The sequence below is a fragment of the Trachinotus anak genome, unplaced genomic scaffold (genome assembly GCF_046630095.1).
Source record: "Trachinotus anak isolate AG129_WGS33_773 ecotype Australia unplaced genomic scaffold, CSIRO_AGI_Tana_v1 ptg000010l, whole genome shotgun sequence".
Lineage (NCBI taxonomy): Eukaryota > Metazoa > Chordata > Actinopteri > Carangiformes > Carangidae > Trachinotus > Trachinotus anak.
In genome coordinates this window covers 10662822-10690536 of record NW_027273861.1, presented here as the reverse complement: position 1 = coordinate 10690536, position 27715 = coordinate 10662822, and the positions used below count along the sequence as shown (strand labels likewise).

The window sequence follows — 27715 nt, the reverse complement described above, 5'->3', positions numbered from 1 at the left end:
TGATAAACTTATAAAAACTTTAAAGTATGGGGTATTTTTATAGATTAAACAATACGCTTACATGTTAATGCATAATAATAATATTACTATTACTGCTATCTATAATATAGCGTTATGAAAGTAGCACTTTTACATCATCATACTCTACATTCAACTGGCAAAACACAGTATAAACGTTAACGTATACTTTTACTTGTGTGTTTCATATTGTGATATTTCCACTTTGACTTAAGTATCTTAAATAGGCTACTTCTTCCACTGCCTTTTACTTACATTTTACTTTTTTTTTTTTTTTTTTACTTATTTGACAAATATCCATAAAATTCCCCAACACACGCGTGTCTCCTCAGACTCAGAAGTGAATCGTGCCGGTGAAGTTTTTGTTTATCAGTGTACGTGCTCTCGTATCCAGGCAGCCTGTTTACCTGCTCTGTTGCCCGGTGACATATTTCTCTATGTCGTCAAAGACTGGTAACACCCCTGATATCGCCGAAGCGCTCATTTCATTGACTCTTTGTTAAGGTGGTAGTCCACCGGCGGGTGGTGTTTCGTTTCTATTTAGATATCTGCTTCCATTAAAACCCTCGGAGAGCCGCCGCATTGACACGGTTGGATATCTTTATCTGTGGCCGATTTGCGTAGGCACATTCTTTCCCACCGGCGAGAACGCGTTGAACGGGGAAGCGAGGCCACCTTAAATCACATGCTGACATACCAAGAACACAACTCTCCACCCATCTCCGAGAAGGAGTCTGTAAAGAGGTGTCTCACCTTCCCAGCTACGCGTTTATTATCAGGAAAGACACCGGTGCAGCGACAGCCCTCGGTGGCATCTGTGGACTGAACCGCGGCTCCTCATTGGCGGACCCGGGGTGTCGTGCGTAACGTCGGACGCGCACGGAGATTTTACCGAGGGGGGGGAAAAAAAAAACTCGTGTGGATATTCAGGAGTTTGGATTTATTTTATCTCAGAGTTTTATCACTGTCTGGGTTTTACTTTATATGCCAAAGCTGGGGGAACAGACTGGAACACGACAGACTTCTGCGCGAAGCTTCACGGTTTTCGCCACAATAATCGGTAAGTAGCCTCCACTTTGATCTCACGTCCGAGTAGAAACTCTGTTCTGTATTTTATTTTTATTGCATGTTAACTGGCACGCTCAGTGCCCCTACAGGAATTTGACATAGGCCATATTGCGTTGGTGGGTGAGAAATTGATTGGAGAGAAGGAGTCAATCACGGATCGATAAAAGCATGTTGTCAAGTGATTGGATGAGCCTCCTTCCATGTAAATTCAGTGGGCATGATTAACTTAATAAGGCCAGTATTGACAACAGGAGAATGTCACTGTTAGTGTGAATTATAATTGGTAGCTGACAGTAAGTCGCTGCTGATACCGTCCTCTCAGAAGCACAATAACAACCTCATTAAATGGTACTGGAGTAGTGACGGTCATGCTAAAAGTATAATAAGCTCATTTTATGATGGACCCCAACGCATGAACGAGTGAATTCATATTTTTACTCGCAAAACTGAATCATCTTCCACTGTAAGACACAAGTAAACTATGACTCACTTGCAAGTTTTGATTTTCCCGAGTGGCCAAGTTTCCTCCTTGGCCACTGGGGGGCGACCGAGTATCTGCTTTCAAGTGTTAAAGACCCTGCTTACTTATGTTGGAGGAAAATGTAGGGCTGGACTTTCTGTTGGCTGTAGACGCCTGTATATTCTCAGTCTGTCTCTCTTTGTGTGTAAGCTTCTCCGGTTAGTTTTGTTGGGGGGGGGGGGGGGGTTTGATCATGTCATTTTTTGGTTACCTCAGACTGGAAAACATGAACTTATGCAGCACCAGTTACAGCTGCACCTCCATGCATGTAGGAAACGATCATTCGCCTTCACATACACTGTGTTCTCCATCATACACGGTCACATGTCAGTGCTGCATGGACTGTGAGTTACTCGGTATATGTCTTCCTGAAGAGTATATCCCCTCCGGGGCTGATTTGCATAGGCTACTGTTCGCGATCACTTATTGGTTTGTGTATGTTGCTGAGGTCAGGGGAAAGAGAAATGGCGTCAGCGCTGTTCATGCCATTACAATCCATCTGATAACTTAGACTTACCAGTGCAAAGTGTAACAACTGCGCTTTATATGAAGTCCATAAAACTGCTGCATCCACCGGAGTGCTGCCGATCTGTAGTCTGCTGTGAAGGAAGAGAGCGAAACCTGATCGAAACACTGATACTCTCTTTGATATGGTTAAAAGTTTATTTTCAGTAACAGACGTCAGATCAAAGCTTTCATTAATTACAGTGATTCCTTCCTTTTGAATCACCAATCAAAGATCGTCTATATCTCTTCAGACGTTCTTTTGTAGTTGTGTAGCTTTTAAGGATGGATGCTATTTTGAGCCTGTTGCACACTTCAGAACAAGATGGCCTTCAAATACACAGAATTACAAATTAAAAGATTAACAGTAAGCACGATTGTAATAGGAAGAAGTTAAAAAAAAAAAATCTCAATTTTAATTGGGTCCTTCTCAAACCATCCAGAGACCTCTAAAGCAACCTCGGTCTAGGAACCGCGGCTGAAGGCTACTGTGGTAAGGACACATATTTTGTTCTGTGCTGTAATTTATTATGAATGGCCTAAACTCGCCTGCCCTCCACGTGGGTGTGGATCTCGTCCTCCTATTGGCCGAGAGCAGCAACGTCCTGAAGGAGCTCTCCTGTGATTGGTCGGGCCGCCCCAGGGGCTGTGGGCGTATTTCATCGATGGTGGAAGTGGGATACTTTGTGACAATGTTCATTGTCGATATTTCACCGGAGCTGCCGCGGGTATGAGTGCGCAGCGGAGAGCCGCTCACTACTAGCCGTATGAGGCTTTGCCGTGTAGTTCCTCCTCTAAAGCTTGCAAAAGCTTTCCAAAACAACAAGAGGAATTTATGTTATTTTTTTTTTTTTAATTAGAACTCGCAGGTTTTGTTTTAAAGGTAACCGCTTACGTAAATGACTGTCCGTGGCGTTTTTTTTTTTGTTTGTTTTTTTTTTTTGCTGACTGCATACTTGCGTTGCTGCCTGGCATTTGCACATCTATGTAGCATTTAGGAGGACTCTCGGTGGCACGCTGGAAAGGGCAACGTTAAACAGAGAGATCAAACGAAGAAAAGAAAAAAAAAAAGAGCTTTATGTAGTTTACTTTCCTTGGGGAATATTCTCATGATATCGACCGGAGAGAAGACGGATTGGGTTTTATTCTGACTCTCGGAGAGCGAGAGAAAGGAGGCACCAAGAGCTAGAGCGAGAGAGAGAGAGAGAGAGAGAGAGAGAGAGAGAGAGAGAGAGAGAGACAGAGAGAAAGCTCTCTGAATGCTGCATTTGATTTGCAAGAAGAAGAAGAAGGAGAAGGGACGGTAGCGACGGATCTGCTCCACCATCCTCCTCACCCTGTTCATCCCCGGCTCTGCTCGCCTTGTCTCCCCCTTCTCTGACCACAGGTTACCGGATGGACCAGCATCCCAGCGCCCGGAGCTGCACCAGTCGCGGTGCTTCGTCCTGCGAGGCCGTCCCGACTGAGCCCTCCATGAATCTGTACATCCACTCCACCACCGGCACACGCTTCGAGCTCTCGCTGCCCCTGGAGGAGACCGTGGAGGGACTGAAGAGGAGGCTGTCGCAAAGACTCAAAGTACCGAAAGAGAGACTCGCTCTGCTTCACAAAGAAACGTGAGTAAACCCGAATTGAGCGTGATTGAATTGTGGTTGCTGCGAGTGCTGTAGCCTTTTCTGTGCACGGAAAAGAATCGTAAACATGACTTGATGCTTTTGTCTCACGAAGCCAGCCTGTGTTTGAGACTCGTGGCTACAGTGAGCTGTAATGTCCGGGCTATTCCGCAGTCCAACATGTGAATAAACCCGGTTTAGGTGCGTTCACCCTCCGGCCCTGCACTGTTTTAATCTATACTGTGTATTTATTCGTGCTCCGGGAGCATCAGACACAACCTTGGCTGCTTTGGTCATCAATACATTCAAGGAAACTACTGGCCACGGTATTGGAATTACGCATAGGGGACGCACCGGTCACTGGAACAGTATTGACAAGGCGATCTGCAGACTTACATTGATCCATCCCCCCTTCATTATAAATACCGAAGCCTGACTGCATTGCTAATGCTGTGTGAATCATACGCGTGAAACATTGATGAGTACAGTCACACAAACTTGGTAGCCTGTAATTTATTTACTGTGCTACTGCAAGCATGCGTATGGCTCATCTTGGACTGTATAATGGAAAATGGATATATCCTGTGCTTGGATTGGGATGCAAGTGTTTAGTTACAAGGCAATAGGCAGCATCTTTGGAAGCAACTCCTTAATGGGTTCAGTGAATGTCTGGGTGTGAGGTGTTGGCTGGCCAGTTTTCTGGAGTAAATGCTCCTGTAATAACACATTAGGACAGAGCTGCAGGAGCGGGGGATAGCTAAACCTTTATTAAGCCTTTATTATTTAAACCGAAACCTACAGTATTAGGCGGTTCCCAAATGAATCATGCCCAGGTTAAATGAGCTAACAATAGTGCAGGTGGTGTTATGCAAAATAAAAAAGCAGGGGGAGGGGTGGGGTGGGGGGGCACACTTTAGTGTATGCAAACAGTCAGCATTGTTTTTCAACCCCCATCCCCTCCCACCCATTGTTATCACCAAATAAATCACATCATCCTTTAAAACCTGAAACCCCCTTTTAATCCCCCCCCCCCCTGCTCCTCAAACTGTAGACCCACAGCAAGTAAGTGTGGAGGGCCTTTGTTCAACTGCATAGGGTGAGATTTGGGTCATGCTTGTGCAGCAGGTTGTCCTAAACATTCTCCATGAGACTATCGGAGGTACTACACCTGGACGTGAGTGGTGTCAGTGTGTCGTGACCTGCAAGATAAAAGCTTTTCCTCATTGTGGAACCGATACTCCTGCTCTGCACCTCACATTAAATAGGAAATCTCTGTAAATCTATTATATATCATTTGGCTTAACTTTCTTTGGCCTTGCAGAAACATCTGTCATATTGTTCTGTATTTCAACTGAGAACAATAGATTAGCAATGTCAGTAATAGGTCATTGCTGTAGTGTTTTTCTTTTCTCATAATCATTAAAAGGACTGTGGTTTTGGTTTCACGTTGGAGTTTCTGCTCTTCATTTGTCCAACTCGAAATGCCAAAAGAAAATGCTTACCTCCACTTAGGCAAGTGGCAGTGGTGCCAAATATCCACTGCGAGCAATTGTCAAGCTCCACTATACTCGGAATTGAAATATGACAGCCCAATCAATACTTCTCTTTCATGGAGCTTTTCACCCACGGCTCTTTTCGAAACTAGTTTTGAAGTCTGTCTGCCCCCCCCCCCCCTGGCTCAAGGGTGTTTGTGTGTCTGAAGAGAGAAGATATTGTCAGCACAGTCTAATTATCTTGTTCTCTCTAACCCTGCAGGCGACTAAGTTCAGGCAAACTCCAGGATCTAGGCATCTCTGATGGTAGCAAGTTAACACTTGTACCAACAGTTGAAGCAGGATTAATGGTAAGGCTCACCTGACTGTAATTTCATATATGTTTTGGCTCCTACTATTAATTACTGTTATTAGCATTTTGAATAGATATTTTTGCATAGAAGTTACTTCACATAATAGATGTCTGCTCCCTTTACTCTATTAAAACAAATTATTTGGTGTCCTTTTTTTCTTTCTGTGCAGTCTCAAGCATCAAGACCAGAACAGTCAGTAATGCAAGCCTTGGAGAGCTTAACAGAAACTCAGGTAAGAAACTGTTTCTCTGTGTTGACTCTGAAATAATATGGTCGTAGCAAAGACAGTATCCTACCACGGCTGCAATCTGAACTGAGCTTTGGACCTTTTGTGTGTGTGTTTGCATGGGGGCTATGGGAGGTTGTAGCTTTACAGAGCAACACCCAGCTATAGCAGAGACAGAGAGAGAGATGAGATGAGATGAGCAGGCTGCACAAGCACAAGCCTCTTTGCTTGTCTAATCTCAGCCTCTTAAGCAAGCCAAGCCAAGCTAGACATCCAGCGTGAGCTGTTAGGATATAATAAGCAGCAACACCCTCCTGTATCCTAGTAACATCTGTGATAGTGTTTGTGTGCGTGCATGACCACTGCGGGAAGCCAGAGTGAACACCGCACAAGAAAGGCTTATTTGTGAGATGCTGAGAGGACAAGCACACAACACTTACTTTCACGTTTCTGTTTATACCGTTATCTGTGATCTCTATCCACTCCCTCTGTATTTCATGCTCTAACACACACACACACACACACACACACACACACACACACGTTCACACACGCACAGGCAAGTTTCCAGGAAGTGTGCTGTGGCTACATGGAGATTGAGTGTAGTCTCACTAAGTCATAAACAGAGTGCTGGATCATCAGATGACAACCTTCTCACTGACTATTAGCATAGGGTTCCTGGAAGCCTGGCTTGTATAGACACCCTGACTTACAGTGAAACAGCTCTGTAGGCCTAGTGAAGTACAGTATGCATTTGACTCAGTGTGGCATGACTCACTGAAATGATCAATAGTGAGAGTAAAGCAAAAAAAGGCAAATAGTTCTCCGTGCTGGCCGCAGAGAGAGCGCGAGCGAGAAGACAGGCGATAAGGCTGAATGCACACAGACAACACTGTGACGTATGAAACACTTTGCAGCTGACTGACTGACTCACATCAACTTCCTTTTGTAGCGTTTGGTAACACTGTGATGTACGTAACTGCATCTGCGATGCGCCACTGAATGATGTCAAAACAGTACAAGATGGTGAAATTGGACGCTGACGTAAGCAGCTCAGTGTGTCAGTGATGCAGCAGTTACGTCCAGATGAGTTTGTCCAAAGAACGATTCTCTAAATTTAGTGCAAATTTCTTTTTTATCAGAGGATGTGGGCTGTTCGGAGATAGTGGAGTGTGGTTTGGTATGGCTTCATTCCCTGCTGATAATTTTATGGTGGAAATCCTGGTCTTGTTGTGTGTGTGTGAACTCAGCATGCTTCTTGTAGCACTGACAGCAGATGACTGCATGTGTGTAGGTGGGTGTAAGTGGACGTGTGTGTGTGTGTGTGTGTGTGTGTGTGTGTATATGTCACAGTGATAGTGGGCTGGAAGGAAGCCTTGCCCATCATGTGTTACGCCTTTGCTGGGCAGCCATGAGTGACTGTCATTTTCACCAGAGGCAGATGATAATTCACCCGCCGACCCAGAAGAGCAGATTTCTCACTCTGTCCTCCTCCCCGCATCTCTCTCTGGCCACATAACCCTGTAACTCTCAGGTTCATTATGAGTCACATGCTTACGCTTTTCTTGAGAACATTGTACACTGTACGTTACTGTTGCATGCATATTTATTATGATGTTAATCATAATCCTGCAGTGGGGACAGAACGAAGAAAGGGCACAGCAAGAATGATATCAGGGTAAAAGGTCATAATAAAGGTATAAAGATGCTTTCGTGTGTTTTTCATCCAGAGAAATTGATTCCTCTTTATAATTCATGAAGCAGAAGGGAATGATATAGATTGCGGAGAGATTACGGATCTGAGTAAGATTAGAAAATAGGAACACAAAAGCTTTCCCTCATTTCCTCCCCTCACCCCCCTCAACTCTGGGGCTATCAAAAATCAATCAATGCACTTAGCTCTTAAAAGTGTCTGACACGATAACTGATATGCCCATACACCCAAAAATAGCCTAGGGGGGATGTGGGGTGGCCGTTAGCTGTGGTAGCCTTAGAAGAAGGGGGCATGAACACCTGGACCTCTTATTACTCCTCACCCCGTCGTATATTTTGGTCACGTCAGGTCTGATTTCCAGCCTGGATGTTTTCCCAGGAAGTGTGTGTATTCATGGAAGCCTGGGCTGAGTGTATCACCTTATGTCCTCTCCTCTATCAGAGTCTGCAGCTAGCAGCTAGCTAGCCAACCAGCCAGACGGAACATGACAGCTTCCAGTGGCTGTTTCAGACTTTAGGGGAGCAAGTTAGATGGGAAATATTTTATGGAAATTGAGCCCCAGCAATTATCAAAATGAGATTTTTTTTTTTCCTTTGCGCCGTCTCCCACTTTCCCTCCTTCTCCCTCTCTTGTTTCTGCTTAACAGCTCTCCCAGGGCCCTATAATTTAAATGTGCTGTGGTTTGCAAGTCCAGCTAGCTGCCTCAGTTTGACCGTGATGGCTGGCTTCTTCAGCAAGGACAATCCTGGCTGCCTTAATTCTTCCTCTGGCATCTCACTAGACTTTTTTGCACGACATGTAAGCTGTATTAAGCCACTGCCTCCTGACAGCCCATCAAAATACAGTTGCCTGTGCCACTCTCTTCTCATTCTGTCTGCTAAATAAAGGTTGTGTGTACAGATTACTTATGCAGTCATGCACAGGCACACACACACACACACACACACACATACAAACACACCAGAATTGAAAGGATATATTTAAGAGGATTTCTGATCCTGCTCAGTGAATGAGAAAATGTCTGATCCTAGTAGTAAAATGAATGTATACTTCCAAGACGAGCAGTGAAAGGGAAATGAAAGCAATATTCACTATTTCTGGGCATATGTAGGCAGTGACATCAGCCCCTCATCTATTGATCTTGGTGTTTGACAGAAAGAGAAGGATTATATGTCCCTCTCAGCACACAGGGACTATTTGCTCATTGATGCACATTGATGTTAGAATAAAAGCCAACCAGGCAGGCAGGCTTCACCCTTACCATCCCCCCATTGCCCTTCCCCCACGCAGCCCCCTCTTTGTTCCTATCTTAAAGCATGAGCACCAAACCTGCCCAGCTGACAAACACACAACAATGATCGAGGGTCACTCCTTAAGTTTGGCCCCCCTAACCCCCATGATCCCCTTTCATCTACCATCCATCCATAGGCATCAGCTATACCCAACTGAGTGCAGCTACAGTGGTGCATACCGGTTTCAAAATCAATGCACGGCCCAGCTGGAGCGAGGCTCAGTGGGCTGCAGATTGACAAATTTTGCCTTGAACACTAACACAGATTGCTTTGGTAGGAGGACGTGTGTTGCCATTCCATATGTCCCCGCGGAATACGCTGTTACGTATCTGCTCTACTTTTCTCACTCCTGCCAACAGGCACCTCCTGTCCTCATCCACTCTTCTCCTCCTCCTCCTCCTCCTCCTCCTCTTCTAGAACGACAGACTCGGATATGGCACAGTTTTGTCATTGTGTCTAGAAGCAGACAGATGGAAACTAGTAGGATCTAACAATCTGTGGGGAGTCACCTCTGGGTCACCCTCACCTCATTTCCTCCGCTCTGCCTCCCTCAGGGGGTGGCACAGTGGGCCAGAATAGGTGGAGGAGAAAAAATAAGGAGTGCTTAGCAAGAGTCGTTCTGTAAGATGTCAAGTTGATGTGTGTGCAAGTTCTGGAGGCTGGAGGTAATGGGGAGGATGAGTGCACATGCTAGGGTAACTCACAGATGTAGAAATACTGGCGGGGGGGGGGGGTCTGATGAAATGGAGGAAATCAAGACAAAAGAGTTCGAAGGCTTTGGCTTAGTACTAGAAAAGGCAGATCCTGGAGAATAGTGTGCCTATATGGACAATGATCTGTGTACCTGTGCACATCTGTGTATGACTGCATGTAAAACACCTGAGTGCAGATGGTCAATATGTTTTTTTTTCCAGCTCTGCACCCTGTACACCCCCTTGTCTGGATGCTAGTTAATCAGCAGGATTGGCACTACTGGAAATCATTGATGAGTAATAGCACTGAGGAATTGAAAAATGACTGAGTCAGCCTGTTGGTCAATATGAGAGGATCCTCCCGTTTTTTATAGCATGCAGCTCCCTCTGTCCTTCTCACTGCCATTGAAATGAAGGCTTTTTATATGCATGCAGCTTAAGAGAGGGAGTCCATGTTCTTTAGAATGGTAATTTGCTTTTTTGTTACTTAAATGAAAGCTACAGAAATTAATTTGTTGCTCAATGTGTAAATCAAATTGTTTATGGAATAAAAGACAATGCTGATCTAAAGGCCCATTCAGTCCCTGCTCATGTAAATCCTGGCCTTGAAAATTGCATTATTAAGCTGATCACGCAGTATTTATTTATTTATTTTTTTGCACCTGTGTAATCCCCTTTGTGATGCTTAAAACGCACAGTGGGAGGGGGACGCTGGGATGGGTGGAGGGAATCAAGGTGTGTTGTGGGGCAATCAAGGGAGAGATGGATTTTGCAGGGGATTTCATTGTCCTATTGTGTATATGCATCAGCTTGCATGTATGTGTGTGTGCATGTGCCAACCCCCCCCCCCCCCCTTCAGCGGCCAGGGGAATCTTATTTCTCCATATTTGAGTCATGACCATCCTTGTTTTCCATTCCCTGGCGACACTGAGCTTTTGTGATTCAAGCAGCAGGCGTCGTGACTAGTGGGGCTACCGCGTGGGAGGATGGAGGCCGGGAATATCATGTCTGATGGCCACCACCAAGTCTAATGAAGTCAATTAGGTGTATGCTGCTGTCGAAACAGAGAAGCAGGGTCAAAAGACCCAGGTCATAAACAAAAAAAACGATACTGAAGAAAGAGGAAGTTTTATGAGGGAAGACAGCGCTCTTTGTATCTTCAATGCAGCCATTTCTTGCCATCACACAAACCCCCCTCCTCTCTTGCCCTCTCTCCATTTACCTGTACCCACTTACTTTATCTCAAACAGACGAGATGCTAGTTCCTCAGTCTTCTTTTGCTGGTGTTTTGTATAGCTGCTCGTCGTTCAGCGATGTTCTTCTCCACCAACATAAATAGCATTAATCGGCAGGTATAAAAGGCGTTCAGTGGAGTGAGATCAGTGTAAGCGGCAGTAAGAGCATGGATTTTTTTTTTTTTTTTTGCTGTTGCTTACCTTGAATTAGATTGAACACATGCAGGCTGAAGGTCCAGAGGACTGCATGTGCATGTGAGTTGGGTCAGTGTAGCTGGTCAGTTGTTGGCACAGTTGGCGTGTGAGAAGTGGCTTTAGCAGGAACCTGATCATCCTGAACTTTGCCATTCTGATCTCTCTTTTCACTCAGCCGATCAGATTCAGTGGTGGCCAGCTGGTCCTCCCATGCTCCTTTCAGCCCCCTTTGTTTCTTATCAGGCAGTATTACAGACACCTATCTTTCTAATGGGGCCTTTTGAAAAGCCCCCCGGCTGCTTTTAGGATTTGGGGCATGATCCAAGTCATTGATTTTTTTCCTCCTCTCTTTTGAGAGCCTGTTATTGCATCTTTAGCCGGTGTGTGTCTGCACAGAGACTATCAATAGTGTCCTGGTGCGATCAAAACATCTAGGTCGATGGGCGGGTTAATAAGCAGCTTTTTGAACCGTACGTTTCACCTAGTGGTTCGACAGGTGAGCAGCATTGGAACCGAAACATGGCTGCAGGAGACAGCTTCCTCCTCTCATGGCTTCCCTCTCTCCACCCTTCTGTCCCGCCCTCCAATCCTCTATCCTCTTTTCTCTGGCACAAAGCTGCTCAGTTGTTCATGAATGTCAGCTCAGTGCTGCCTGCACCCTCTATCTTTCCCTCCCTGTCTCTCTCACCCTCCCTCAGTCTCTCAGCCTCTCTCTTCCTCCCTCACTCCTTATCTCCCTCCCTTAGTTCGCTTAGTGTGCAAAGGAAGAACGACTGCAAATGAGTTCCTTGAACCACAGGGACCCCAATAAATAAAACTGTCAGCCAGAGATGTCGAAAGAAAAAAAAAAAAAAAGGAGGAAGGAGCCAGAGGCACACTCTCACTGAATATTTCATCACCCACCACCACCACCACTCTGACACCCTACCCCCATCGCCCGCATCCCCCATCCCCCTTCACCATCTTTGCTCCCTCCCTCTCTCATGCCATCCTCCCCCCTTTTCCTCCATCTTTTCTCCTACCCCTCCTCCCCCTGGCCGCCCCCTTATCATATTCTCCCCCCTCACTGCATAGCAACCGAAGCCTCCTGTCTGTTAAACAAAATACCACCTCCTGGACCCCGACAACTAAAACAAAATGGTTGGTTCGCGCCGGCTGTGGGGTCAGTTGCTAGAGAGGAGTGGCGAACGCCGTTAAGCGCCAGGGCTCTTTATCAGCACCTGTATGTCTCTGAATAGACTCTGTTATGACATCGTGCCCATGCGGTTTTCTGTTGAGTATAATCACCTACGTGTGTTGTTTTCAGCAAACACACACCTTGTTCCTCAGGCATGAGCTCCTCCTCTCTTTGCATACCATCAGAAAGAGAACAATGAAGGGCTGGTTTCTCTCTGTCTGCCTTAACACAACAAAAGTGGGGCCCTCCACTCTCCTTCTCTTGGCGTCTCTCATAACAAACCACCGCGGACAGCCGTAAGTTGGTTTTTGTAAAGGATTGGAATTTGTCAAGTGCGCTCCGAGGAGCAAGGTGGAAAAACTGGAGGAAGAGGAGGAGGGTTGCAGACTTAAAGACAAGCCTAGGAGCTCTCCTTTTGTTTGCCTGTGATGTTCCAGAAAGCTCTATCTGGTGTTTGTCCTGACGTCAGTGGTAGCCAGCCACATTGGCTGTCTTGGCTGTGCTCCTGAGAGCAGACAGGCATGTTTGGACTGGAGCTGAGCTGCTAGCTGAGACCTCTGGGAATCATTTGCTAGCCAGCTCTCCAGCACTAGAGAACCCCTTCCCCCCCCTACACACACATACACGTCCTCTCTAACACACTCCCTCCCCTTGTTTCTCTCACAGTCTCTGTCCGTCTGGAAGAGGCTTGTTGTTACACGATCACTCTCGCCAATCTAGCCTCTGGCAGGCAGGCAGGCCGCACGGTATCACCCTCCGCCTCCTCCCCTCCCTCAGGAAACGGGCCCTATTTCAGGTGTTCCACTCCACAGCTCCCGGCTCGCAGCTACACAAGCTGTTCACTCTCCTTTTCTGGGTTCTCAGGAGCGTCAGGAAAACTAGCATGTCAGTTGAAAAGGATGCAGCTTTTCATTTGGTGGAGCTGAATTCCACACCTGAAGGTTTACTTTGGCTCCTATCGTTTATCTTCTGAGGGAAAAGAAAGTGACCAATCGGATTATAGTAGTTGAGATGTCCCCTGTCATTTTCCCTGCAAATTAGATGTCTGTGTTTATGTGGGTTTGTGGCCTTTTAATTTCTTGCCTAAAGATGAAGTTGTGGTGGGCGGTGTGTGTATGTACGGAGACCCCATATGAGTCACACGCATGGTTACAGAGGAGGAGATCTCCACGCATTTTTAGCTCTCATGTATGTGAGACTAAGCGGGGCCTGTGTGAGCAACCTCCAAATTGACTTTATGAGTCAACGACTGAGACTCTGAGACCAGGAGTGACAAAAATCGACTGGAGGAGGGAAAAGAAGAAAAAAAAAACCCCAAAAAAACAGAAAGCGTGAGGGAGAAAGCTCGCCTCTCGTGCCGGCTAATTTGAAGCCTGCCATGTGGTGTTGGAAGCTCAGTAGGAGTACATGAATTTCATCTCGGTGGTTTTGAATAATCCACACTAGTCATTATAAGGGTAATCAAGCCTCCTCTCTGTTTCTCCTGCTGTCACTCACTGTCGTCCTTTTTCTCTCACTTTCTCTCGCATTTGCTTGCACACACACGCACACACACACACACACACACATGCACTCACAAAAACAGAGAGGCCCTCCCTGTAAATACATGACATTATACTGCATCTGGGATGAACAGAGCTTCAACTGCTCTCAGAATGCACAGTTGAACACACAACATTTAAAGACTGTGCATAATTAACAAATGATTTGCCCTCAAACGACTATGACAATCTGATCACAAGCATTCACTCCAGGCAGACTCTGATGCTTGGTGTGAAGTGTAACCTGTCACGGCTTTACGTTGACACACTCTGGGTATATCTGGGTGTAGGAGAGGAGGGCTGAACTGTACCATAGACAAACAGACACTCGCTTCCTGGGGCTGCCCTTCCCCCTCCCATCCTCTTCCCTCCCTCTAACTAAACACTGAATTGATGGTCTCCCTCGGGGCCTCTGACTTTTGTGTGCGTGTCCGTTGGTGTGTGTGTGTGTTGTGGGTTGGCAAACTGTCGACTCATTCTCTTGACAGCTGTCAGTCACAGGCACAGTCGGCACCTCCTCCCCCTCCTTTTCTCTTTTTTCTCTCTCTCACTCCCCCCACCCTCTTTGGGATCCTGCCTCCCCCCGAAGCCTCAAACAGACACACACACACTCACATCTTGTCTATCAGGTGACCTTTTGTACGTGGAGTTTCCTACAGCAGTCTCACGCAACACCCTGCCCCTGCTCCCCTTCTCGCTTCACACCCTGCCTTGGGCCTGCTGAGTTTATTGTCTTACCACGATGGGGTAATCATGGCGGGTGTGGACTGTATCAACAAGCCATTAGTGACGGAGTTTGCACTCTGAAAAGGCTGAGTTTCTGTTTATCCTGCAGCCGCCTGTATGCTGATTTTTTGCTGTCTTAGCTGTTGATTATTTACATGTTGAAATGCAGCCATCAGATCATCCCAGCCCCCTCGTCCTTTCACCTGCCTCTCTTCTCCCTCCATCCGCATTTCCACACCATGTCAATATCAATGTGCAAAGGTCACCCTGGCAACAGAGAGGCAGCGGTCGATAGAGAAATAAATAAGCAGAAGAAAAGGGAGAGAAGTGATGGAGGGCAGAGCCTGGTGATTCACAGGGTTAACTGCAGGCCACCATCTCAGAAGCACACTCCAAAGGCTGCAGGGTCTGCAGGGAGTGAGGCCTCTGCTCTCTTTTGCTGTCTTTGTATGTATGTCTCTATTACTTGTTTTCTTTGCTTTGTCATTAGTCTTTCTATCCATCTCCCATCCTCTTTGTGCTCTCTCTTCCCCTTGAGTAGCTTCTTGTTGCTCCCTCCGTCTTCCTGTTTCCCCCCCACCCTCCCTCCCTCTCTGTCTCTCCCGGGACTGAAAACACACAGGCAGCTTGGGGTTGCTGAAACCTTTTTGGACAGAGGCGTCACTTTGTATTTGCCAGTGCTGTTTGTTTCTGTTTGCTTCTATTTGGAGAGAACCTGAGACGTCATTACTGCTGAGTCTTCATGGCCCAGAGAAGCTATCTGACCCTTGAATGACTCTCCCATGAAGACACACACACACACACACACACACACACACACGAACCTACACGCATGCGCAGACTTTAGCAGTGAGTGGCAATACACAACAAGAGCGATGCAGGCTTGCAGAAGGGGGACAAGAGAACTTTTGTTGTTTAGTGTGAATCCCCCAGCCAAGTCGTGACAACTCCGCTATCCTGTGCGTATTTGTGTGTCCATCCGGGCCATGGGTGGGTCAGTCGAGGCCTCCACACTTGGCTTCTGTCAGCCATTGCCAGAGCTCCAAAAATGGGCAGCCCTTCCAGATCCGCCTTGGACCCACGGACAATCGGCCATTCTGTGTTTGAGAGGCAGGCGGGGTGTATTTCCTGGACGTGGGACTGATTTTTCAGGCCCCGGGCCAGACAGAAGGGTGGCCTTTGTCTCTGCATTAAATGACACTGCTGACTAAGAACGGACTGAGGGGCAGTGGGAAGCCAGCGAGAGTGGGCTCTATTTGTGTGTGTGTCCTCCAATAGGTCTCCACATCCAGCGCTCCCCAGCAGAAGTAAATAGGCCAGTGTTACGGAATAGTGATTGATTGCATGATGGGCTAATGTGGTGTGTCCGTGTCTATGAGCACTGTTGTGTGTGTTTTAACTGCTGTCTGTGGTGCAGCCTGTTCATACACAAAGGAGGAAGTCAATATTCATGGGGCAGTCTTTCTCTTTTTGGGAGGGTTTGATGCCGACTCGGTTTTCATGCATGATCGCACCAATAAATCATGAATGTTTTTCTTGTTTTGGTGATTTTATCATTTGGCAAAGCCGTGTTGGTGACTTTTTTTTATTATCTTAAAATGGTTTTTATTGATCAAATAACTCAAACTTGTTTAACTTTTTCTGCCTGCAGGTCAGTGACTTCCTGTCCGGCCGCTCCCCCCTCACCCTGGCACTGCGTGTAGGTGATCACATGATGTTCGTCCAGCTCCAGTTGGCGGCGCAGCAGTCCGGCGGTCCCCAGCTCCAGCACAGACACCTCATCACCCGGGGCAACGCAGAGACCGCAATGGGACAGCCCACAGGGCAGCCCCGTGTTCCCCACCCTCACCCGCACTCCCACCACCACCCCCATCATCCACACAGTCACCCCAACCCCCACTTGACCCAGCCGCATACGGTCCCTTCCTCCCCCTCTTCCCCGGGCTCCCCTTCCTTCCCCCTGCCCTCCACGCACCACCAACCGCTCCCTCCCATGTACCACCAGTCGCCCTCCTCCGCTCATTGTAGCCCCCCTACTCCTCCTCCTCAACCACACTCTCCTCGCCCATCCCACATCCCTGGAGGTCTTTTCCGCTCTCCATCTCACCACCATCATCATCATCACCACTACCACCAGCCTTCCTCAGGCCAACCCAGCCACGACATCAGCCAGGCCAGCCCTGTAGCTCCGGTCCTCTGCCCTGAGGTAAGCCTCAAAAATATTTTTAAAAACTATTCACAATAATTTATGTTCTTCATCATCAGTCCTAGCTAACTTTTGCATAAGTAACTGACGTCATCATCTTCCTCATCAGCTCTCTCATGAATGAAAAATGGAAGACATGGGTTGTGACTGTTTGACACGAGTGCAGTGTTCACAGCTAAATCATCCTCAATTAAATTAGATTAGTGGGATATCCCAGCAGCATGGGCGTAGAGGGCGAACCCGTGGTTTAGCTGGGTCTGGAGAAGATTTGCTCATGATGTGTGTGCATGCTTACAAAGTGCACATTGCAGTTAGTCATCACTGGAGTGCAGTCTGTTTCCCAAATACACACAAACAGGCCAACACACACAATAAGAGAGGAGGACACGACATTCATATGACCTCATCCCGCCCAATGAGATGTATGGGGTTAAGGGGGGGGAGATAAAGAGCACGAGAAAAAGAGAGGCAGATTTAATGAATTAGAGCTGGTTATTCATGTGAAGACTGATCATTAACCTCTCTGTTTTCAGTCATTTATCATTAACCTTTACAACCATTTATTTAACTTTGCTTAACTCTACGAACAGCTGCACACACATGCACAAAGACACTTACCCGTCTCCACCAACCAAATGTGCTGTTTATACTTTGCCTATCTCCCTGAGCTCCAGCCTATGGAAAGAGAATAAGAACCAGATGTCAGCGGACTATGTGGGAGGCATGGTTCACAACAAGAAAAACAGAAAGACAGGCCAGTTTAGTAATGAGAAAACGGAAATGGCTATTCCTCATCACGCTTTCACATGGGTGATACACACAAACACAGCGACCTTAGCATGGGTTTCACTTTCAGATGTCAGTTGAGTGATCCAAGTTAAGCTAAGGTGAAATAGCAGTTGGTTGCCATGTTTGGTCCGACCTCAGGTTTGAGGTAAGAAGATATCCTGGGTGTTTTGGGCCATCAATCGGCAGATAGCTCAGGTTTCCTGCTCGCTGTAGTTTCATATAACGTCAGTCTTTACTGCGTGGGTTACTTACATAGAGCAAATAGTAGTTACAACTCCCTCAAGTAAAGGTCACTTACAGAACTCTGGAATGTATCATCATGGCATGTTCTCAACACATCACGGCTCACAACATGTATGAATGTCCTGTGATGTATAACACAGTATGTGATGTGACTGCTCTTCCACACGCAGATGTGCAGATGTTGTGTTCTTCCACGACAGCGTTGTATGCCTTCAAGCCTCACTGTGTGTCAAATCTTTCCTCCAGGCTAACTGCAGCACCAACAGCCCTAACAGTGGCACCAGTCCCTCGCCACGCTCCCGTAAACCTGGCGCCATCATTGAGAGCTTCGTCAACCACGCTCCCGGAGTCTTCTCAGGGACCTTTTCAGGTGAGGGGACATTGAGCTGCCATTAAAATATATTGCTGCTCTAAGCAATAGCCATTCACACAGTGAGAGCCACCTATTTTATGAGAAATTATAAATAAATACATAGAAAATTAAAACACAGGCGAGTCTGCTGTGGGCATTTAAGTCTATGAACTTATAATTTGGACTTTTTGTGCTTTCTAGTAAAAACTAAATGGACATCTGTTGTAATTCTTTTTCATCTTTCTTGTTCCCCCTCTCAGGCACTTTGCACCCTAACTGCCAGGACAGCAATGGGCGTCCCAGGCGAGACATTGGTACCATCCTGCAGATCCTCAATGACCTCCTGAGCGCCACACGCCACTACCAGGGCATGCCCCCCTCCCTCACCCAGCTCCGCTACCAGACCCAGTGTGGTTCGTCCACTTCCCCATCTCCCTCCCCACCTCCCTCGCCCCCAGTCACTGGCATGACGGGCCTCTCTGCCAAAGCTACCTCTGTGCCTGCCGGCAGCCCGAGCAGCCCTCCGCCGACTCTTCATCCGCTGGTGCAGTGCCAGAGCCAGATCCGCATGTGCAAACCCCCTGGTGAGTGACTCTGCTCCACACTCCCTCAGCTCATGCAGGCAGGTCATGAACACAAACACACTCACATACACACATTAAGTCAGTGTGCGTCCCCCGAGGCCCTTGTGAAGCAGATGTTGCGGCAGTTTCCACAGCTTTGGAGAAGTGTGTGTGCCTGCGTGTGTGTGTTTGTGAAATGACTGCAGTCTAGAGCCAGTCATTTTACTGAGCTCTTCTCTTCCATTGCAACCTGCAAAAGAATTCATTGTCATCTTTGTCTTTCTGTTTCTATTCTCATAGCACATCGGGGTTAGCTATCAGTTCTGTTGGGATGATTTTGCATCATTGTCTTGCTGACACACTTATTTTTCATCTTTAAAAATTCTGACAAAGCAGGAATAGAAAAGTCAGATTAAAGAACAAAAAGAGTCCTACATATATCTCTCTTGGGTTTTGAGGCAGAGGAGAAGAGGATGAGATGGGATGGGGCTGGGGGGATGGGGGGCGGTCTCCTTAGTAAATGCAATTCAAGCTTCTTCAGACCTGTTCAGTCAGGCTTCACCAGTCAGGCAGCAGAGTTGGCTTTGTTTTTGTGCACCAAGGATATAGGTTTACCCCTTCAAGCCTGGGCTGGGCTATGTTTAGATTAGATTGGGCTTCGGGTGGTTTAACCTACCTCTTAAAGAAGGGCTGCAGCTGGGGCATGTATGGGCCGAGGCTCGGTGGGGCCGGACAAACCCCCGACATACCAGTGCCCAAGGGCTGGGTCAGGGCAGGTGCTGGAGTTCAGATGATACCATTTAGGGGCTGGGTTGGGGTGTTTTTAAAAACCTCCTTTTCCTTGCAGAGACACAGGATGTTGAGTGTCAGACAGATGTCCACAACTGATAACATTCAGTCAGTGTTGTAAGGTTACACTGGCTGTGCCGAGAGAAACAGCATTGTCCTCTGCTGTCTCCTTATCTCCTGCTGAGGAAATCGAGCCAGTCCTTGGTGAGCTGCTGGTCAGTTTTGTTGAATAGTCTGGCGCAGAGGGTCCTGGAATACAGTGATTAATGTTTAATGTTTTCTTTTGTTTGAAAAAAGCAAGAGCGTACATTTCCATTGTCATAGTCAGGCTTTGTCCGCTGCTTTACGGCCCTCTGTTGCGAGGCGAACAGCGTCTTTTAGCTGCAGCGACTCACCACAGGTTGACCAGGAATGTCCAGTATTCCTCTGCATCAGCCGGGGTGCCCTTACAAGTGCTCAGTGAACAGTTGGAATAACACAGCCTTATTTTCCTAACTCAGGGAACACCTTTCCCTCACTGCCCCCCACCATCACCCTCCCCCGTGCTCTTCTCCCCCACTTGTAATCTCTCTTAGTCTGTACAACCCACGCTGCTGTTTCCCCCCATTTGCTGTCCAAAAACAGCCATGTCTGTAAAATCCATCTCTCTCTCTCTCTCTCTCTCTCTCTCTTTCTCTTTCTCTTTCTCTCTTTCTCTCTAATAACCCCCCCCACCCCCCCGTCTCTTTCCATGTCTGTGTTGTGCATCAGTACATTGTCTGTGTTCATTTGGCCTTTAAATAGATAGTTTTATTCCGAAATGCAGCTCAGAAGAATTTGCTTTGTGAAGTAGAAAGAGGAGGGTGCGGAAGAGGGAGGCCGTTAAAACCACAATACTAAGCCTCCATTCATCATATGGGTGTTTATATCCTGTCCGTCAGTCTAGTAACTGCCCACTCACTAATTAACCAAGAGCAAAGTAAAAAAGAAAAAAGAACGGGTGAAAGAATAGCCTGTCTAATGTCCTTTTCCGACTTTACTGCCCCCGGCCAACTTCCTGCCGACGATGTACACTTCCAGAAAGTGATGTGAATGGGTAACCTGCCCAACCAAGCACAGTTGAGTTCACTGAGACACTGAATGCGCTGGTGTGTTTGTGCGGACGGAGGCTGCGTGCCTATTTGTATCCTGTTCCACATGGTGTCCTAAAGAAGCCGATGACTAAGCGCTCTCAGGCAGTCTTATCAGCCGACACCTGATGGAAGTCTTACTGGACTTAACACCGCGGCTTAACTCTGCTTCACAGAAACCTGCCTTCATTCAGCTACAGGAATAACCTGAGCTCCCCATCTGCCTGAACGTGTGTGTGTGTGTGTATGTGTGTATGTCTGTTTGTGTGCGCACAGTCAAACTCAGGTTGAGACAGCCTCTTGAAAATGTCACATAGCTTGGCTGTCTCCTGAGAGCCTTTACCCTTTCCACTGCAAGTTCATGTGTGAGGGGGAGAAGACAAGCGTAAATAAAAAACATGAATATACACACATGCGTGCACACACACACACACACACACACACACACACACACATACACTCAGTTAAGGCTAGGGTGACTATCTTGGTTTCATGGCTTTGCTGTATAGTTTTGCTGAGTGTAGAGATTTGTCAGCCCAGGACTGCTGTTTGATTTGAACAGGAAGGCTTTGGGATGGCCTGGCAGGCTGATTGTTAGCTAAATTCCTTTACTGAGTAGGGTGGACCTCCCCGGCACCCCCCTCCAGCCCTCTAGCCCCCTGCCCAGCCAAGCCCATTGTGCAGGGGCCAGGGACAGGGGCTACATACAGGGCACCAGGCTGAGCCATTGTCGGGTAGATGAGGGGAGGGCTATGGGATTATAGGGCTGCCTTTTAGTCCCACTCCCACAGCTGCCTTAGTTCAACACAGGCACACAGAGAGGAGCAAAACAGGGGCAAAGTTAGCTCTGAAAGCTTCTCCAGCACCCCCTTCCTCTGCCGCGTCCCTTCCGCATCCCTTCACCCCCTCCTGCCCCCTTTCGATTTGTCAGGTCATGTTAGCTTCGTGCTGGCTGGAACTGGGCAAGCCGAAGGAGGAGGGAGGGTGAGGGAGACAGGGAGAGAGATACAGAGAGAAAGATCCTGCACACTTAACCCCACCGAGCCCTGTGTTTAAGCCCTGACCCGCTTGGCCGAGGCACCGCACATTATCCAGCGGTAGGCCTCACGCCTCTGTCGTCATTAAGCGTGACGCACGAACACTGGTAACTCAACAAATGCCCCAGCGATGCAGCACAGCACAGCGCAGCGCGGAGCTATCTAGCAAAGCCAGTCAAGCACGTCAGGTGCCCTTTCATTGTCGACAAGGAGAGCGAGAGGGCGAGGGAGAGAGAGAGAGAGAGAGAGAATGCAAATGAAGTCTAAAAGTCATTGAGGAGCTTGTGTCCCTGCAGGGCTGTCAATGCCCTTTCACTGGCTGTCAAATGCTCATATTAGCTCTGATTTGATTGGCTGCTTCAGTTTGTGTCTGATAAACTGGTTTATTTATTTTTTTAAGAGTTGGACTGGAGCTTTTTTTTTCTCCGGATAGGTCAGGCCTCCAGCCAGCCAGTTAAAGACATAATTATCACACGTTTCAAGTTCAGTGGTTACTTAGTGGCAAATGTGTAAAATATCATAACACTACAGGGAAATTTTGAACCTGTTCACTTGTTGACAGTGTGAATAAACAAATTATTCGGTGTTATCATGCATAATCTTCCCATACTTCCCATATTTTAAAAACTATACAAGGACATTTAGATTTTTTTGACTCACTGTTATGGTCACAATTTCATATTTTATCATCTGATTTTAAATCCTCCAGTAGTTATTGTCACATATTAATTTTGCCCATATTATTTACACCCAGAATGGAGACAGGGCTTTCAGAAAGGACAGACAGAAATATTGGAGGAAACCAAGCCTGACATTGCTGCAATGTGATTTTCTTTCCTCCTCTTCTTCTTTCTTTCCTTCTCTCTCTCTCTCTCTCTCTCTGTCCACCCCTCCCTCTTTCCCCTGGTTCCCTGGATGCTGAGCAAACACAATGTTCTCTCTGCAAGATCACAAGACTTATCAAGGCAAACAAACAAACAACAGCACTAAGACAACTGCAAATGAAGGCCAATCTTTATACAATCAATAAAGGGAGAAGCTCCTTTAATCTCCCCCTGCGTCCTGCACACTGCAGCCCTCCTCCCCTTTTTCTCTACCTCCATCCTCTGCCTCTCCTCTTCCACCCACTCCTCCCACCCTTCCTCCCCGTGCACTCCCTATCTCAGTCCTTGCTGTGTTGCTGGGCTGGGCTCAAAGGCAAGGAAAACTGACTGACGCATCGATTATTCATAGATCACCCCTTCTTTCTCTCTCTCCCTCTCTCTGTTTTTCTCTGGCTTTCTCTGCAGTGCTCTGTGTATTTACAGGGTCTGTGTCAAAGTCTTCACAGAGGAGAGCTTGGAGATGGAAAAATGTGCTGCTCTGGATTGAGGGCTGGTGTGACTGGCAGGCAGGGGAGTAGTTAGAGGAGAGAGAAGGAAAAAGGAGACTGGCGTTTCCTTCCTCTGTGCCCTTGACCCGTCTTCTGTTTGATATCTTCCACTGCGTTTCTAAGAAAAGAACCATTGTTGCTTAATCATCTGTCTTTTCTGTGTCAAGCAGGGTTGTATATGAGCATGGTTTTTCTCTCTCTCTCATTCATTTCCTATGTCTCTTACCCACCTCTCTCTGGGTCCTCCAAGGTTATTGTGCTCACGTCAAAACCTAGTCTCTGCAGCCAGGCTCTGGGCCAGCCTGTGTGTATCTGACTGTGTGTGTGTGTGTGCACGTGTTTGTGTGTGTGTGTGTTGTGTATATAGTCGGTTCTTCTTAGCCAGCCCTAATAATAGCCCTACTGTCATAAACATAGTCTGGAGATCCCTGCGGCCAGCTGTGTCCGGCCCAGTCGCCCAGGGCTCCGGTAGTGACGCTGATGGATGGCACACACACACACACACACACACACACCAATTTTGGTGTAGCTCCAAGCACATTCCCAGAGCTCTTGCCAAGCCAAAGGCCAAGACCTCCTACAGCACCACCAAACTGCCCTTTATGCTGTGTGTGCATGTGTGTGTGTGTGTGTGTGTGTGTGTGTGTATGCATTTGTTCTTATATAATGCCGAATCGTCGGAAATCGGAAAACAGGCTCACTACTGAGGGACTACACTGATGAAATAAAGGAAGAATTTAAACTGAAACACTCCAAAGACAAATTGCACCAGACCAAACAGATTTTGTATGTAGGCATGTGTTGGCTTCATGCCATTTCATTGTGTACAGCCATATTTCGACACAGCTGAGGGGCGGTTTCGCTTTTGGCTCGTCAGAACAGGGGAATAAGGGGAAGAGGGAGGACTGGAGGGGGAACAAAGCCTTACGGCAGCGTATATGGATGTCACATGGAGCTGAGGCAGTGGAACAATGGCTCTAATGTAGGAGAACCCCCCCTCTGGTATACCCCCTGTTCTCTACAGATGACATGCTGCCCTCACACACAGCACACACAGCATCTGGATGCACACACATACATTTGTATCAGGACAGAGCATATTGGCAGGAAGTGGAAAAACCCCAGTCTGTCTTTGTGGCTGAATGTAATGTGAAGAAGTATTCTTTTCTGGTAACTCTGTGCCAGCGTTCACATCCTTTCTGTTCTCAAAAAGAAGCAGCAAGGCTGCTCAATGGCAGTTTAGTTCTTTAGTATGCACTGCCAGACAGGGGTGAATATTTATAGCGGGAGAAAAGGCTCTGTGCTGCTCGATCCGATAAGCAAATGAGGGAAAGAGGTAAATTAAGCCCACACAGAGTCCGGAATTCATTCCGATGGGGGGAAGAGCAAAGGAGGGCACGATCGATTCGTAAAACTGCCACCTACGGCTGATCCTTTACCCTCCACCCTATTCCTCCGTCCTTTTCTCTATCCCCACTTGCCCCTGGGGGAGGAATTCCTTAACCCACACCACCACCCCCCTCCTCTTCCCTCCTGCTTCCCCTTCTTCACACTGCCCCACCTAGCTGTCTCTGGGGAGGCATGGGGCAAGAGCTAGAGGAGGGAGGAGGAGGAGGAGGGTCCTCTGTGTGTGTGAGCGGTGGAATAGAGTGGGGCGGGGGTTGTTGGGTCAATGAGCTGAGAGTAGGAAGCTACAGCCATAATAAAGAAAAAAAAATAGAAGAAAAAAAACCCAATCTCTCCCTGTCTCCCTCTCTGCTTACAATTTCCATTCGCTTGCATTTTCTATTGAAAGCCAATAGCGTTGTCCTGGGCCCGAGATGGATGGCTGCACTAGAGCTAAGGTTTAATCAATAGGTCTTTTTAATTTGCCATCGATCCACGTTAAAAGCTACTGCGGTTGTTGCTGTGTGTGTGCGTGCATGCACCTGCGAGTGCATGCTTATGTGCAGCAGTGTGTTGTGTGGTGTGTGTGTGTGTGTGTGTATATATACGTACGTGTGCACATTGTGTATGTGTTTTTGTGTGAATACATGATGCACTCGAACGTGGATTTGAGCCTCTGTGTGTGTTTGTGTGTGTTTGTGTGTGTTGGTGTGCACTGTGCTGTGCAGCAGAGGCAGAGATGGCCACTGTGCTTCGGTTTATTGACATTCTAGCCCATTATTTAATTATTTAATTCCCAGACAGATACTAATGGAGCTGGCTAATAGATTGCGGTTGCTCTCCCTTCCTTCCAAGCTCCCGAATATACGTATAAATGGAATTAGGCTTGACTCGGTCACTGGAGGAAAGCATTCACAGTGCGATGCAAGGCCTCTCCCTCGAGACTGGATTCTCCTATAGGCACATCAACAGCTAGAAATGCACTTAGTAGCACACGCAGTCACCGAGGCATGTCATCTGCAATTATATGTGCAGATACCATAGGCAGCTGACAAACAGTGTCGTCTCTGGCCTGTGTTTGTGTGTTTCTGGCCTTGCCATTGGAGCTCAAGGAGATTCAGGTTGAAGAAGGTCTCCCCACTCGGCGATAAGGGGATGAAATAGCACTGAGGGGGCTAATGATGCTCAGTGGGGGAGGTTAAGCACCAGATTGCAGTGTTACATTGTGTGTACGGCGTGTGTGTATGTGTGTGTGTGTGTGTGTCGGAGCCAAGGGAATGATCCTAGCATGTCTTGGCATTATCATCAAGGCTGTGGGGCTTTATCTGCTGCCTGCTCAACACACACACACACACACACACACACACACACACACACACACAAGCATATTGACATCCTTCTCAAACCGGTTAGTGTAAATTGTGTTAACTGTAAGTAAACTAGTCCTCATGAAAAAAGAATCACCTGACTGACCATCTCTCCCCTCCCTTGTCCCTTGCCCAGGTGACCGTGTGCGTCAGACCGAGAACCGTGCAACTCGCTGTAAGGTGGAACGCCTGCAGCTGCTGATGCAGCAGAAGCGTCTGCGCAGGAAGGCTAGGAGGGACCAGCGCGCCCCTTACCAGTGGCTGCCCAACCGCAAGGCCGGACGCAGCAACAGCAACAGCAGCATGTCCAGCGAGGGCTCCCTGGACCTGGACTTTGACGATTCCGTGTGGAAACCCGACGTCAAGGCTGATTTGAAGTCTGAGTTCGTCATGGCCTGAGCCGCCTGATCCCTCATGCTGGGGCATAGATTCAAAGATGTGCAAAGCATCGCTTGGGATTTACTTAAAGATACATTTTGAGGGAGCGGATTGGCAGGAGCTGACACAGAACTGTGCAAAGATGTGTTGTGCTAAGAGGAAATCAAAGTTGTCCTAGTGACTGGCGTCACATGAAAAAAAAAAGGCTCCCTGCAGACTTCAATCCCATTCTGTCCTTCACAGTTGACCTTGTGAAAAACAGCAACAATAGCAACAGAACTTTCTTGTTGTGCTTGGATTTGGACAGGCAACAACCGGACTTAACAGTGTACAAGACTTTTTTAAAGGTGTGATCACAGAGATCATACCTGAACTTGAGCATAGCAGAATTCAGTGGGTGGTGGTGGTGGTGGTATTTTAAGATTTTTTTTTTCTAGTTTTTTTTTTTTAAGCACACTCTGGACAGCAATGAAGAGATCCACACTGGACTTATTAAGAGGACAGGAGCACCAGAGGCCTCAGTGTTTCCTAATCACAATAAAGGCAGAACTGCTGAACTATGGATTATTCCAACGGGCATTCTTATCGATCTCAAAACTCACCAACCAGAGTCCAGTTTTTACCTGTTACGGGGTGGTTAAACTTGTTTTCTTTTTTTCCATTTTGAAACATATTATTATATTTTATAAACAAAAAATATGTAGCATTGTTCACAAAGCATTCAGGTTTTCATAAAAACAGTTCAAAGTAGTTGATTTGCACATTTCCTTGATTTATAACAGCTGGTCAAAATGTGCAAGGAGGAGGCTGGGCCTGAAATAGAATAAAAAATGAATATGGAAGTATTGATATCAACCTCAGTGGCATAGGGTATCGATAGGAATGATTAATGAATAAACAAAATGAATTAATATTAACAGAAAGTGCTTTAGAGGATTTTAAAATCTTTAAAATGTATATGGAAAAAAAAATCTATTTTTATTTCTCTTCCTATCTGCTGTTTTCAAAAAACAGCAGCCCTCTGTGGCTTTAGTCAAGTCCTTGACTACCGACAGATAACATCCATTCAATCATTCATTAGCTCATTCATGAATTATAGTCGTCTAGCCACAACAAATGATACGGAAAGACAATTTTCATCCAGCCCGCCTCATGTCTTACAGACTTGAAGAGACTTGTTGAGGGTTTGTTTTAGTTTGTGTACATAAATGTGACAACTGGCAAAGGTTTATGAGGGTGTGTGTATGTTTGACCTTAGTGTAAATTGCTTTAGATTATCCCATGTTTTTGTCCGAGTTGTCTTTTCCCAATTGACTCCATAGTTTTCTTGAAATCATGAGGATCGGCTGCAGCGAAAGCATGGCTCATAACAGGATAAAACATCAAAGTCTAAGTTGGTTCCCAGTTCTAGGCCCATTTAATATCTACTTTTACCACAAGTCCTCATAACAATGACTTTTTTTTTTTTACTGGCCAAGAGGGAGAAGAGGTAGAATCTGTATCCAGCATCATTATCTAGTGCCTCCACCAGTACATCCATTGACATATCAGGTTAGGCCTTTCACAGTTTTGCTGCTACACTTGGGGACATCAAATGAAAAAAAAAAAAGTGGGAGGGAAAAAGTGACTTTTCTTTGCATGCAGAAGTGTGAAATTACACTGATCTTTTTTCTATTGATGGAAGAAAAAAAAAAAGAAACTGGTGCTGTGAGAATGAAGGTTAACAACATGCATGAATTTGTGAAGAAAATAAACAA

General features: G+C 46.9%; 1 protein-coding gene across 1 annotated transcript; it reads left to right on the top strand.

Moving 5' to 3' along the window:
* The first annotated feature begins 783 nt into the window (after window positions 1-783).
* midn (midnolin) lies at window positions 784-27715 on the top strand. The gene is made up of 8 exons (XM_071487476.1): window positions 784-1078; window positions 3498-3726; window positions 5479-5566; window positions 5739-5801; window positions 16019-16573; window positions 17852-17975; window positions 18218-18541; window positions 25717-27715. Exons 1-8 carry the CDS (start codon window positions 1003-1005, stop codon window positions 25977-25979), a joined length of 1722 nt encoding a protein of 573 aa, XP_071343577.1. The 5' UTR covers window positions 784-1002; the 3' UTR covers window positions 25980-27715.

What these genes read in the sequence shown, in the direction of transcription:
- midn (XM_071487476.1), top strand. Translation starts at nt 1,003, where the DNA reads ATGCCAAAGCTGGGGGAACAGACTGGAACACGACAGACTTCTGCGCGA. An exon ending in AGAGCTTAACAGAAACTCAG is followed by an intron (nt 5,802 to 16,018) that starts GTAAGAAACTGT and finishes TTCTGCCTGCAG; the next exon opens with GTCAGTGACTTCCTGTCCGG. An exon ending in CTTCTCAGGGACCTTTTCAG is followed by an intron (nt 17,976 to 18,217) that starts GTGAGGGGACAT and finishes TCCCCCTCTCAG; the next exon opens with GCACTTTGCACCCTAACTGC.